The sequence below is a fragment of the Denticeps clupeoides genome, chromosome 2 (assembly GCF_900700375.1).
Source record: "Denticeps clupeoides chromosome 2, fDenClu1.1, whole genome shotgun sequence".
Classification (NCBI taxonomy): Eukaryota; Metazoa; Chordata; class Actinopteri; order Clupeiformes; family Denticipitidae; genus Denticeps; species Denticeps clupeoides.
Genome location: NC_041708.1, coordinates 14,451,527 through 14,466,857, shown reverse-complemented (window position 1 = coordinate 14,466,857; position 15,331 = coordinate 14,451,527). Strand labels below are relative to the sequence as shown.

The 15,331-nt window shown below is 42.9% G+C and overlaps 1 protein-coding gene across 1 annotated transcript; it reads left to right on the top strand.

The window, feature by feature from the left end:
• Nucleotides 1–9,399: 9,399 nt before the first annotated feature.
• On the top strand, nt 9,400–14,817 carry cxcl12a (chemokine (C-X-C motif) ligand 12a (stromal cell-derived factor 1)). The gene is made up of 4 exons (XM_028967034.1): nt 9,400–9,648; nt 11,085–11,202; nt 12,633–12,716; nt 13,516–14,817. Exons 1-4 carry the CDS (start codon nt 9,411–9,413, stop codon nt 13,547–13,549), a joined length of 474 nt encoding a protein of 157 aa, XP_028822867.1. The 5' UTR covers nt 9,400–9,410; the 3' UTR covers nt 13,550–14,817.
• The last annotated feature ends 514 nt before the right edge of the window (nt 14,818–15,331 follow it).

The following is a 15,331-nucleotide window of genomic DNA, read 5'->3' as shown; positions in this document are numbered from 1 at the left end:
CAAAACTGTTTTCTCTGGCTTTTTGTTAAAATCCTAGACACTCATTTCACTTCACTTTGGCACAGTCTAAATTATAAAGTCCAGTTTATCCCCTGTTAGACACAGACAGAGTTAAATTCACCCTAGTTAGGCTGTCCTAGGCTATCCTAGGGTACCGGGCCACTGTAGCACCAATATACTACTATTACCACATATTTCAGTATCGGTTGTGCTGTGCCACCGTCTGCCGCTGCTTCTGTTTGTTTTCTCCGAGACACGGAATCAGGCACCCAGACTACTGGCAGACCCCAGTGAAGAGACCAGCAAATAAATCCTGGTTCCTGACAACTGCTAAACGAGGATTTAGCATGAAACGAACCAGAGAGTCACCATAGCCACCACCACCGTTATAACTACAGCTTCAGGAATCTTCAAGTGGGCCAGTAGCATCATTATGGACACATAATCTAGACAATGACACTGGATTACAATCTGGACTTTTTCAACCCTACAACTGTAGGACTTATTATAATATTGTAAAAATCATCACCAGCCCTGCACTGACACCATTTGCAGGGGGGTCCCTCTCTGTATCACTCCTTCACAAGGTTTCTTTCTTTCTTTTTTTCTCTCTCCTAGAGTTTTTCCTTGTGTGCAGAAGGGTCAAGTGTGGGGGGTGTCAACTGTAGGGCCTGTCAAAGCACATTGAGACATGCTGTACGTGATTTTGGGCTATATAAGAAATAAATGTTGTTGTTGTTGTTGTTGTATAAAGTTAAATGTGAGCAACCATCTTGCCCTTATAACTAGTACTATGATTTTTCACACACTTCTAAGAGCAGTATTTGTTTTTATTAACCACAAAACTCTCGGCGGATGAGTGGTCAAGCATGTTGAATTATAATCATTTACTAAAATCATATGCTTATGAATCAATTCACAAATTAATTAATAATCATTATAAATCATTATATGTATAATTGATTAAGTTCATACAGTTCTCTGGGATACAATTGAAGAATAATGTGAATAAGATTTGAAAGGTCTTGCCAAATATTTTCTTTCGTATAAATATATCTTGTTATGTGCATACATGGCTGGAGAAAAGGTTGAGTCAGGAGAGCTTTGTGTCTCTGGTTGTGGACACTGACAGAAGAGTGACTGGGACACGAGAGAGACAGCAATCCCTGCTGGCCATGTGGTGGTGGCGGTGGCAGCACACAGCAAAGAAACAAGTTAGGACTGGGTCAGTATTGAGAAGGTCCATCAGTCCAGAGGAGGACACAGAAGAAGAATCCTTGAACAGGCTGTGTGCTCTTGTTTGACAAAGAGTAAGAAGACAGAGAAATAAGCTTGGCCAACTTTCGGGTTGGTGAACCCAAGGTTGGTCATGTGGCCTCTGCTGGTGTGGTGGTGTGGGAACGGCAGGGTGGGTGGGTGTCAAGGAATTCCCGGATGAGAGAGGGGTCCAAGATACACCAGGTCACCAGGATCATTCTTCTGGCCTGTACCCCTCCCAATCAATAAAATACTCGTAACCCAGGCCTTTTATTGGCCGTCCAGGAAGCAGTGGACTGTGTAGATGGGACTGGGACTAGAGGTGATGGGGGAGGTGCTCGGTGGGACTAGAAGGTCCTCGGGATGCCTGCTAAAGAGGAGAGGTGAGGAGGTGGGAGACATGAACTTCCAGAGGTGGGAGACATAAAAGAAGGGACTGAGTTTAGACTGACCCACATGCCCAGTTGATGGCAAAATTGGTGCCAGAAACATGCGACGAACTTGGGTCCCATGTCAGACAACAGGTTAGTGGGCGCCCATGGTGGCAGTGATGTCAGGACAGTAGTGGGGAGGCTGGGCAGAGCGACAAAACAGATTTCATGAAGTAATCAACCAGGACTGTGGTGTAGCCATTAGAGGCCCATCATGAAATCCAGGGAGACGTCGGGCCAAGGGTGATGGGAGCATGAGTCCCTGGGGTCATTAGTTGTCTGCCTGGGGCAGTGGTGGCCTAGCGGTTAAGGAAGCGGCCCCGTAATCAGAAGGTTTCCGGTTCGAATCCCGATCCGCCAAGGTGCCTCTGAGGACACTGACAGAAAGCACCGTCCCCAAACACTGCTACCCGGGCGCCTGTCATTGCTGCCCACTGCTCACTCAGGGTGATGGGTTAAATGCAGAGGACAAATTTCACTGTGTGCACCGTGTACTGTGCTGCTGTGTATCACATGTGACAATCACTTCACTTTGGCCTTGTGGGCTGCATAGGTGGGACATGCGAGCACATAGATAGCCATATCTCCCGAACACCTGCTGGATGAGTTCCTGGGTTCGGTTTTGGCCGGGGTGGCCAGACACACCAGCATTACATAAATAAATGTAACACCATTCAGAAATATAATTTATGACACAAATGTCAGTGCAGTTACATTTATTCACAAACAGAAAAACCTGCATTTACAAACCCCTGTATATATTTGTGAATACCCTTACAATTATTTGTGGATTTTTTAAAACTTCCATGATGGCGCTCGTTTCACAAAATCTTTGTTTTCAAAAGGTAGCCAACCATATATCTCCAATGTTTAACTTATGTTCGAGCGTTTGATTTAATGTTTAACAACATTGCGCTTCTATTGCACATGGTCGTGGTCTCTCTTGGAGGGAGTTGTGAAAACACAAGTTTCATAAATTGAATCCGGCCAAAACTCATAAATATAAAGCAAATACTACAGTGTTTTGTTGTGGTGGTAACTGTGTTTCTGTTTAATTTAAATGAAAGTTTCCCCTCTCGCTCATGTCAAGTGGTGTCCATCGGTCACATGTCAACACAGACCGCCTGGTGTCTGGACAAATCCTGGATACAATAATACGATCTGAAATTCTCAGAAGCTCAAGTGCACCTGTCTATAATCAGACCATGTTATATCGCGTTGTCATGGACAACGCCCCTCCAGCCCGCTAGAGGGCGCCTCACCAGCATGGGAGACAACAACCCGGAAGAGGAAATGGAAGTGGGTGGTGGCAATTATAAAAGTGAGGTAACCCCAATGAGACACGCCCGCTCTTTGTATGAGTTTACTCGCCAGAGACGCTAGTTCTCTCACCCACGCCCAAAGTATGTCTGCAAGTGCGTCAATGGATTCCCTTTGTGACAGTAAGAGCAAGCCATCTCCTGACGTAGCGGACATAGGATCCATGCAGGAGACACTGGGCCAGCTGATCGCATCCCTGCAGCTGCAGCACGGCATGATGCAGTACCAACGCGACGCAGCAGCGCGCGCTTATTCAGATTAGCTCCACGCTCGCTGATCTGTCAACGCAGGTCCACGCGATGCAGTCTCAACCTGGTGGTCCCGGTCCTTCAGTGTCCACTCCCGCGGCCACGGCTCTCACGCCACTCCCACTTACGTCTGCACTGGCGGGCCTCGCAAGAACCCCAAGAAATGTCACGGTTTTATAACACAGTGCTGTCTGCTCCTTCGGCTCCAAGCCGCACACCTCCCCGATGACGAGACGGCGGTCGCGTACATTATTACCCGGCTGGCGGGATGCGTGCTGGAATGGATAACACCGCAGGTAGATCGACGTGACCCGCTCTGCCTCTCTGTCCCCGCCTTCCTGACCGTGTTTCCCCAGAATGTCGCTATGGGACGACTCGGCCACGGCCCTCAACCCAAGCCATGTCCCGGAAAACGTGGACCCTTCCTTGTTACTCACAGCATCGGCCCAGTCTTCCGCGTCTCAGAGGGGGGGCTCTGTCATGGCCAACGTGCCTCCAGCCCGCTAGAGGGCGCCTCACCAGCCTGGGAGACAACGACCCGGAAGAGGAAATGGAAGCGGGTGGTGGCAAGTATAAAAGTGAGGTAACCCTAAGGAGACACGCCCGCTCTTTGTATGAGTTTACTCGCCAGAGACGCTAGCTCTCTCACCCATGCCCAAAGTATGTCTGCAAGTGCGTCAACGGATTCCCTTTGTGACACGTGTATTCGCGTCAGTACATGCAGAGTGACGCAGTGTGATAAGTCACAGCTTCCTGAGAGCTACTGCATTTTAGACTGTGTCTAAATGTGAGTGGTGTGTGATATACGGGGAGTGCAGAATTATTAGACAAGTTGTATTTTTGAGGAATAATTTTGAAAACAACCATGTTTTCAATGAACCCAAAAAACTCATTAATATCAAAGCTGAATGTTTTTGGAAGTAGTTTTTAGTTTGTTTTTATTTTTAGCTATTTTAGGGGGATATCTGTGTGTGCAGGTGACTATTACTGTGCATAATTATTAGGCAACTTAACAAAAAACAAATATATACCAATTTCAATTATTAATTTTTACCAGTGAAACCAATATAACATCTCCACATTCACAAATATACATTTCTGACATTCAAAAACAAAACAAAAACAAATCAGCGACCAATATAGACACCTTTCTTTGCAAGGACACTCAAAAGCCTGCCATCCATGGATTCTGTCGGTGTTTTGATCTGTTCACCATCAACATTGCGTGCAGTAGCAACCACAGCCTCCCAGACACTGTTCAGAGAGGTGTACTGTTTTCCCTCCTTGTAAATCTCACATTTTATACCCTTTCTTGCCAGCCACGCTGTGGAGTACTTGGACGTGTGTGATGGAGCATTGTCCTTCATGAAAATCATGTTTTTCTTGAAGGATGCAGACTTCTTCCTGTACCACTGCTTGAAGAATGTGTCTTCCAGAAACTGGCAGTAGGACTGGGAGATGAGCTTGACTCCATCCTCAACCCGAAAAGGCCCCACTAGCTCATCTTTGATGATACCAGCCCAAACCAGTACTCTACCTCCACCTTGCTGGCGTCTGAGTCGGACTGGAGCTCTCTGCCCTTTAACAAATCCAACCACGGGCCCATACATCTGGCCCATCAAGACTCACTCTCATTTCATCAGTCCATAAAACCTTAGAAAAATCAGTCTTGAGATATTTCTTGGCCCCGTCTTGACGTTTCAGCTTGTGTGTCTTGTTCAGTGGTGGTCGTCTTTCAGCCTTTCTTACCTTGGCCATGTCTCTGAGTATTGCACACCTTCTGCTTTTGGGCACTCCAGTGATGTTGCTCTGAAGTATGGCCAAACTGGTGGCAAGTGGCATCTTGGCAGCTGCACGCTTGACTTTTCTCAGTTCATGGGCAGTTTTTCCACACGCTTCTTGTGACCCTGTTAACTATTTTGAAAGAAACGCTTGATTGTTCGATGATCACGCTTCAGAAGCTTTGCAATTTTAAGAATGCTGCATCCCTCTGCAAGATATCTCACTATTTTTGACTTTTCTGAGCCTGTCAAGTCCTTCTTTTGACCCATTTTGCCAAAGGAAAGGAAGTTGCCTAATAATTATGCACACCTGATATAGGGTGTTGATGTCATTAGACCACACCCCTTCTCATTACAGAGATGCACATCACCTAATATGCTTAATTGCTAGTAGGCTTTCGAGCCTATACAGCTAGTAGGCTTTCGAGCCTATACAGACAACATGCATGAAGAGGATGATGTGGACAAAATACTCATTTGCCTAATAATTCTGCACTCCCTGTATTTGTCAATTTTGTAACTAAACTCTATATTAGAGAGTTGGGCCGGTAGAACAGGATGAAGTTGAAGCACATGAATAAACGCCCATCTTGCTTGCCAGGTTCACCCGCCGGGCTTCCCAGATTTTTAGGGTCGGTCAGGATTAGAAACATATATTTGGCTCCCTCAAGCCAGTGTCATTCCTTGAGGGCCAGTTCCACTGCCAGCCGTTCCCAGTTTCCGATGTTGTAATTTTGCTCAGCAGCCGGGAGACGGCTTCTGGTCTGTGCTTACCCTTGCCGACAGTACCACTCTGATGCCCAGGTTGGAAGAGTCAACCTCTTCTGTTAAGGCAAGATGACGATCGGGATGTGTTAGAATGGGGGCTGTGGTGAACCTGTGTTTGAATGCGTTGAACACTGCCTGTGTCTTGGGGTTCCAGAGGAGGCGGGCTAGCTTCCCCAATAGCATCTGCCAGGGGTAGATTCAAAGCCACTCCGGAATCAATAAGTGCATGCCCCTGGTGGATGTGAGAGAGAACCAAAGTCCAGGCAGGCAGACGAAAGGCACGGATCCGGTGAAGAAGCTGGCGCTAGGGGAACTAAAATGAGTCCTTGCTGATTAGCTGGGTGGCCAGTACTGTAACAATGGTGCCCAGGTGGTCCAATGACTGCTACTGCTGTTTCACCATGTGCTGTTGCAGCTGCAGTGAAGAGAGGAGCTGGCTGATCGCTTCCTGTACTGAAACTTTTGCTACTGCGTTTATACTGTCAAGGGGGTTTTGTTGTAGCACATGTGCATACATGGCTGGCACACAGGTTGAATCAGTGTTAGTAAGATGGCCGCTGGCCTTTTATATTGCTCTCCGAATCCTGCGTTGTGTACTTCCAGGTCGGTGACCCCGAGGACGCTTGCATGCATCCTGCTGGCATGGTGGTGGTGCGGGAACCCTGACATATTTATTTCACATTAAATGTGTGTATTTATACTTAGTTAAAAAATTGTGTTTCCCACATATTTATAGGCCAATATCACTCTTGTTTCCCAGAAATTAAAGACATATCTTTATTACAGTCATTGCGATGCTGTCATGTTGAGCAATACTGGCAGTTCTTGGCAGTGAGAAAAGAACTGAATGTTTTTGTTAGCCTTTTATTCTGACCACAGACTTGTTAGAGCGGAGAAAGAATGCTACTTAACACAACACAGGGAATACAATTCCTGTGCCAGAAAATTTTATATAACTTTAACAAAGACATGGGCAGTGTAATCACATCCAGCACAAGAAAGAAAGAAAGAAAGAAAGAAAGAAAGAAAGAAAGAAAGAAAGAAAGATTACCCTTAATATCAGCAAGTATATACTAGGAAAATCTGCATGCAGCAGAACATCAAGATCATAACCTCCATTCCTGTTTTTGTCTACATTCTTCAGGATAACTTGTTTCGCTTGCCCGGTCAAACAATATGCCAAGATACAGTAAAATTTAAAAAGAAACTAAAAACCTGAACAATTCAACTCTTCCACATTTTTAAACATAAATCCCAAAGGTCAATGAGGAGCACTCGAGACCGCTCCTCCTCCTTCTCCTTTTATTCTTTTTCCACACATGCTCTTAGTCATACTAAACATTCGATCTGGAATGGTGACATGGCACCGTGACTGCTTCGGATTTGAACCAACAACCTCTCAGTTTCGAGTTTCCTTAATCGCTAGGCCACCACTGCCCACCAATTAAATAGCTACATAACATATAGTACCATTTCTTATTAAAATTTAACATTTGTGTGGACAGATAGTTTACCCCAAATTTGAATTGTTTTGAAAAATTATTGCAAGGTATTAAATCTAAGTCTTAATACACTGGAAGGGTAATGCATCAACAATCAAGAAACGTAATAGCACAGGTCCAACATGAAACTATGGTCCAAACTCCGGATCCTACGCCGGGCTACTAGGCATGACTCCTGGAAGTGTCGGCTGTTTGATGCAACCACCAGTACTGTTTGTAGTGATTTTGTTTTGAAAACACAACAAGAATGGACCGGTAACACTTGAGTTTTTGTTGGAAGAAGAATGACACAGGTCATCACCAACCAGATCCTGCACTGCCGGTCCTCATTCTCCCTCTGGCCATATGTTGCCCCGCGGGCTGGCAGTGCTGTGGCAGCAGAGAACAACTCCCCATTCTGGCAACCACCTGTACCTGCTTCCCGCTCACACCTACCCCACCACAGGGGTCACTTACCAACATCACCAAATACCCAACACAATCAGCACAGTTCGTAGCTCCTGGCAATCGCCCCATGCCTTTTTATTATTTCTGGTTTTGGCCCCCATTACATTATTGTGATTTAATAAAATCCCTTTCCTTGAAAATATCTCATCTCTGCACCTTTACCCCTCAGCCACCGCATGACCGCTATTTCCCCAATTCATTCCCCCTTTGAACTTGTTTCTAACACTGTTTTAGCACAGCACTGTTTCCAACATTGGGAACCAGTTGAAAAGGGGCATCTGTCATCTAAGGCAGGCACATGTAAAGGACGTGCCAGTGCATATGCTGCTTCACACAAAAAGGCAGGACTGAGAACAGTGTTGCGTGCACACAAAAGAAAGACACTCAAATGATTGTCATTTTTACTTTCATTTTACATTTTCAGCAGAATTTATAATCTGTAATCAGAATGTGAAAATATGGTTTTGGAGTAAATAGACAAAAAGTAACAAAATAAAATAAACGTTTATTTCATAAGAGGCAGAATAAGGATTGCATGTCTAGTCCCTCTTATCTCCCACATTCTGTCTTTTTGTGCGAAGACTACATTGCACTGTGATTCAAACTAGGTTTACACATAGCAAAACACAGCTTAGAGAGCCCATTGTTTCATTTCAGTTAGTGTGGTTCGGTTTCTGTCTTGGTGCTCCGTCTGTGTGAATGGCTTAAGGGATTTCTTATTTTACCTACCCAACAAATACACACACAGTAACCAAATGGTTCTGTTCAGAATAATATAAATAATTATTTAAAACACAGCTGTCTGTGTTGTGTTTTATCTAAAGTGTAAATTGGGTCTATGTGTGAGCACGTGTGTGCCTCATCTCTCATCTTGGCTGGTGGGGGTCCTAGGGCTTTAGAGGATCAAGTGGACAGATAACACTTGGGTCCACGCTGATCTGTGCTTTTTTTCTCTAGCAGGGGTGGGGAGAGAAAGACAGGATATGGGCATCTGTGAAGTTATCTTACCAATTACAGCTTAGCTCCACCTGTTGATTCTGTCCCAGCTGTGTTTCCCTCAGTTCACCTTCCCATAATATTTTAAAATATTTTGCTTTCTATTTTTACTTAATTTACTTTGGTTGACATCAAATTATAATATGTCTGATATCCAAATATCAAAAATTAAAGATTGTTGCATTTTTAAGAAACCATTCAGTGCCGGCTTATCAATAAGTCACAATTTATCCATATAAACTTTTTTATTTATTCTCAGTTTAGTGCCTTAACCTCCTGCAACCAAATTAAACAATCCCTGCACTGGGATTCCTTTGCAAGCTAAATAGCACACATATCCCTTGAACACTGCTGAAGATTTCTTTTGAAGCCTGTGGGCCTGGAATAAAGTAAAACATTTATTACAAATGTATTTTCTTAGTGAAATGTAAGTAATTTCTCGTTTTCTCAATTTCTCTTTGCCCAGATGATGTTTGCATTTTCATTACCATTCTGACATGACCTTTATCCCGACCTTTATCAATGTTTTGTATGGGGCTCAATTCCTCCATGTTTAGGGGGGATTCAGGATGCATGAGAATAAAGAATAGTAATTGTAGAATAGTAACTGGACACATTTGCCTGCTCAGTAGCGTTCAATATACCTGCAGATGGACCCGGATGGGGCATCAGCCCGAACGTGCAGGGGTTGGGGAGAGAACACCCCAACCCCACCTCGTCGCTCTCTACGTCGCGTGGGCGGGGGTGCTGAGTGCTTGGGGAGGTATAGAGCGCGCCCCCGTCTTTGCTCCTGTCATTACTTCCAGGACTCGAACAGGACTCGCGTGTGAAATGGAGCTCAAGATTGCTGCAATAATTCTTGTATTATCGGTGGCTTTTTGCGCTCCGAGTTCTCATGGTAAGTTCGATGTTTCACTTTTTCACAAGTGTTTGTATTAATTCTTATACGGCGATGCTCATGCGCAATTCCTCTGGTTGGCCTGTGTTTGTAAATGGTGTTGAAAACTGTAGACTTTAACACTTTTTTTGTAGCGTTCACATACCTACAATGTTCTAAAAATGCACAAAATACCTGGTAATGTATTTGCATGTCAGTTGGATGTTTATGTTGCAACATGTGGTCAAGGAGCAGTGTGGTGATTAATGTGTGTATTTATGCAGCCCAACTGTTTTTGTCTTTTCTTTTTCAATTACCCTCAAATTAAAGGGCGTAACAAAGGCGCCAGTGCCCACATCAAGTACCGGTTAGGAACGCGCCATGTCAACCACCGTTAACATAACAATATGGGTGCGTTAAAGCGTCAAACTATTAGCATTTTGCACAACCGCAATAATTCGATTGGGCAATGATCCGCAAATGGTTGTCGGCGTTATGCACGATCGTAGTGGACGGGGTTACGTGCGCGACTGCCGATGCTTTATGACGGATGCAGGTTGATTTAAGGAATTCTGAAGGATTCACTTTGCTTTCTATATTTATTTAAACATGTTGGTTAGGTGAAGTGGTGTTTGTGTGGCCTGGCAAATGTGTATTTAGTAGACAAATCATTCCGTAAATCTGAATAAACGCCAGGACTTCCAAATTTGGGCACTAATCACAAACCCAACTATTTTAGTTTGTATACACTTTGGAATTAGATTCTCAAAATCCGGGATGCCACTTCCCCTTTTATTTGGTTTCTGTGAGAAAAGAAACCAGAGTTATTGTGCTGATACACTCATATGGTAATATGGATACATTTCCAGATAGATGTTTTTCTTTTGTTTTGTTGAAATCTTTTAGAGGAATGTTGACTTTATTACAAGCATTCATTATTTTTTGTGTTCTGGCCAACATAACCAACTGTGAATTTTTCAGTCTAGTGTGTGGGTTTTGGTCACTTCACTCTGATTGGTTACTGATTTTCTCTGCATTTCAATATAAACATGTCATTGACAATATGTAATTAGTTACGAGTTGCTTGGGCAACATGTTGTTTTCAGTGCTGTGTAAATTCTTAAATAATTTTTTTTGGGGGGTGGGGGGGTGGTAGTAGCCTAGTAGGTAACAGACTTGCCTATGAACCAGAAGACTACAGAGTCACAGGTTCAAATCCCACTTACTACCACTGTGTCCCTGATCAAGACACCCTAAGTTGCTACAGGGGGAGACTGTCCCTGTAACTACTGATTGTAAATCGCTCTGGATAAGAGCGTCCAATAAATGCCATAAATGTAAATGATGTGTGGGTCACTGCTGAATTTGGTTTTTCTTCTGCCACTAGGAAAAAACAATGCTGTGTGTGGTGAGGCTGATGTATGCTGTTTGTGTGCTGACTCTGTTCTTACCATCAGCCAAGCCGATCAGCCTGGTTGAAAGGTGCTGGTGCCGATCCACTGTTAACACCGTCTCCCAGAGAAACATCCGTGAGCTGCGCTTCCTCCACACTCCCAACTGTGCCTTCCAAGTCATGTGAGTGTTAGAAACTCTAAAAGGCCATATATATGCATGACACTGGTGTTGAGTGGGGGTTGGATTTTATTATGAGGTGTCTCAGTGATCTAAGACATGCAAACTTGTGACAAAAGGTCAACTCTGATAAACAGTGAGTGAGGATGTAACCCTAGCCCTTGGTGTTTACTGTTGGTCCAGGCTTACTGTGATATAATTACTACCTGCTGTCTGCAGCCCTCAGACCAAATGCAGCATCAAAGAGTTTAGTTTATCATAACCCCTGTAGCTGTAGCATCAGAATATCATCAGGAGAGACACACTATAAGCATGGTTTGTATGTTTTTTGGGATTGGTTTTTCATGACTTGTGTACCCATGGTGGCTAAGTTGCCTGGTGAGCAACAGGAATGTGTGTGGTGAGATTAAGTGTCAAAGTAAAAGAGAATACGTGTGAAAGTGAGTACTTGATGTACAGCTGTTCACTTTGCAATGACCTTTGTTTTGTTGGAGTTGCTGATAAGCTGTTTGAACAATCTAGGGTTTGTCTACAAGCCTACAAACCAGTGAAATCAAAACACATTTAAACGAAAGCAATTTTTCTAATGAAAAAAAAAAAAAAGCCAAACATTGATCTACCTAAAATATCTATCTAAACTGTTTATCACAGTATTTTTCTTTGTAAAACAATGAGATTATGTGAATAGAGGTAGAGAGAAAGAAATCTCCACAGTTCTGTTGCTGCTTTTCTAAGCAGCAATACTATATTGTGTTCCACTTATAGGCTCGGTTGTAGGAGATAATTTATTTGTTTGCAGAGTTTGGAGAGACCAACCCCCAGTTCTTGTAATGGATCTCTAGGCATCAGCAATTTTTCTGAAATCAAATGAATTGCCGCTTTTTAATAATTATTTTTAGATCCCTAAGCAGAGTTACTTTTGGGAAGATTAAAAAATTGCCATAACCTTTTGCACAGTGCTGCATGTTCCAGCTTCTGATGACTGAATCAGCTGTGGCGAACAGTGCAATCTGCACAAAAATGGCATGTGAACCTATGTGCATCATGGAGCTGTGCGCACTTAGTATTCTACTGAGGAATGAAACCAGCCCCCTACTCCAACCATCTGTCCCCCAGGGCTGGCTGGGGGGTCAGGAGGGTATTATTTTCTTAAACTTTGAGCATAGATTGTGAAAGACATTTGAAGTCTGGGGATAAAGTAATTTCTTTCCTTTCATTTGCTCAGAGAGACAGAAAGAACAAATGATTAAAAATATAACCAATAAATAGTAAACCATAAAATGTCTGTTAAAGTTTTGAAATTTGAAAGTGGGCTGATCCTGAGTGCAGCAGGAGAGCCAGAGCCAACTCTTATTCATCTTGAGTGAGAGCAGATGGTTGAGCGCTGCAGACTGACTCTCATTTTGTCCCTCATTTTCTTTCCCCTTCTGCAGCGCTAAGCTGAAGAACAACAAAGAGGTGTGCATCAACCCAGAGACAAAATGGCTCCAGCAGTACATCAAGAATGCCATAAATAAGTAAGGATTTTTTTATAAACCTGGGTAAACCCTCTTAATCACTCACTCTACCTTTCAGTGTTTATTTGTGTTGCACAGAGCATGCATTTTTAAGCATTCATTTATTTTTCTGTTTTATTAGTTTTCAAATACGTTTTTCATTTGTGTGATTTTGGACAAAAGCAGGAAGAACTTAACACTGTTTTTTCAGATCAAATCCAGGCATATCCTCACATGCAGTAAAAAAATGACTTAATTCAATTTCGGAGTAAGCCCAACAAAGTAGTCAAAAGTCCTATACTGCAGGGCTCATTAAAAGCCCTTACTAGATAGGTGGTCCTTGTTGACTCTAAATTGCATAGTCGTTGTGGTGGAAAAAAATGTGAAAATTGGGGCTTTTATAAATCTTTGGGGCCCCATCCATTCTGAGAGATTCCATCTGTGTGCTTACATGTGTGCCAGCCCTATATGCAAGAGTGTACATTGTCTGAGAGGCAGAAAGGTGTGAACTGTCTGTCTGCACAATGAAAAGGCAGTGGCAAGCAAGAGGCCCATGCCTCCTCGGGAGGTGGGCTGTGAATAGGCTTTGCCTGTGCATGCTCAGACTCATAAGACTGTTTTAGTCCTTTCACTAGTTTCTGTGGCTGAGTCGAATTCCTACAGAGAAGACTGAGCCATTAGCCATTATCTCATACTGTTTATGTTGGTAAATGGCCACTACTAAAACACATTAGACTATTTTACTATTTATTATATAAATAGTAAATTATATATTTTACATATTTTTCATATTCTGTACATTTCTTGGTTTTCTCTGCAGAATGAAGAAGGTCAAGGAACAGCAAGTAAGTTAGTTGGCTGGCCAAGACCACATGTATCCAAGCTCCTCTGGCTTTTCTTTTTACACCAGCACTTATCCCCCCAACACTGTTTCTGCTCCAACTTCAGCTTCCGCTCCAGCTATCATGCTTGTCCAGTCCACCTCCTCTATAGGCCACACAAATAGCACATTTTTTACGTCTTTTTTTTTGTTCAAGAGGTATATCACTTTCCACCAGTCTACTAACAGAAAAGGGGGTTATGCAAAGAATGCTGAGGTCAGGAGGTACTTTATGGTTTTATCATGTGTGCTGGCACCTCTTTAGTGCATTCTGGAAGAGGAACCCATGATGCAGGGATGTGTGTCAACAGCAGCTCCTATGAATTTTTTTAATTATATAATTGCATGTCTCTCTCTTGCATTGCCTTTCCCTTTTTTCATAATTTTGGTCAGGGGATTGGAGATTGTAGGCTTTGTTTAGGGGAATGGTACATCTGGTGGTAAGTGTGGAGTTAATGGTGCGGTTAGTGCACACACAGATTTTGGTTCTGGTAAAATGGCCATAAATCATTAGCTCGAAAACTGCAGATTACAAATGCTGCAAATGTTTTATCCTTTCAAGCTTAAACTGACCAAAGCATTACATATTTTACAACATGTATTATCTGAGCAAGTACTAATAAAAATACATTTAGAATCAAAAAGTGTAGCAGCTGCAGTAATGTTAGCAATAATCACAGTAGTTAACCCTTAAAGATTTACACATTTTATACATTTTGTATTTGATGGCACTTTATTGATGTTTTTTTTTTATTAGTTCAGGGTCCCGTTATGGCTGAGTTGCAACAGTATTAGAACAATTTGAAGGAATGAGAGACAGTTACCTGAACACTGTTAAACACTGTTATTCACCTCATTCTGGCTGATAAACGAGAGTTAAAAATCAGCCAAATGCCTTGTTATTGGAACATTACAACACAGGCTCAATTTAATCTTAAAGACCACACAAACATTCAGACTAACCAGCTGGCTGTGTGTTTAACTACTGGCATGTGTCTGACCAGGTAATGTCAGGCCCAATGTTAGGCCAAAAAAACTGAAATGCTGAAAAAAGTCGATAACCACCAATTATGCAATTTACAGGTATATGTATGTGCATGTTCCCTTTTTGCCTCCCTTACAATGTGAACCTTGTTTCTCACTATATGGCAGCTCAATCAAAACATTTACTATGTCTGTATTAAACGATGTCAACACTTTTTTAAAGATGTATTGTTTAAATAAATTCATGATGTAACATTCCATGTTTGAACAATCATTCACACATACCAAATGTCTGTGAAGTAGAACAGGAACTGTATAATACACACACCTGTAGGTGACTCGTTCAGCTTCCTCATGGTCAGTAAACGTATGAGGGGGGAATGCACCTGGTCAACACACTTGGTCTTCAGTTTTTCTGTCTTTGTTTATGATGTAAATAATATACAATTTTTAAAAATACATCTCCACTTCCCCACCACCTGCTCATCAATTCCAGTGACACTATAAATTAACCCCAGCTCACGTGACCCAATGCACACCTGTCACGTCTGCGGGCTGATGGTGGAGGGAAGCGCAGAAGCAGGACATACTGGAAAACAATGATTTATATACACAAAGAAACAAAACAGTCACAAGGGCTGAAAAGGAAATGCAAAAAAAACTCACAGCGATTGCCAGAACCTTTATTTTGCAGACACTTTTATCCAAAGCGAGCCCTGATAAGGCCTAACTTGTCAGCAAGGAACATCTTCAGAGATGATAGTGATAGATG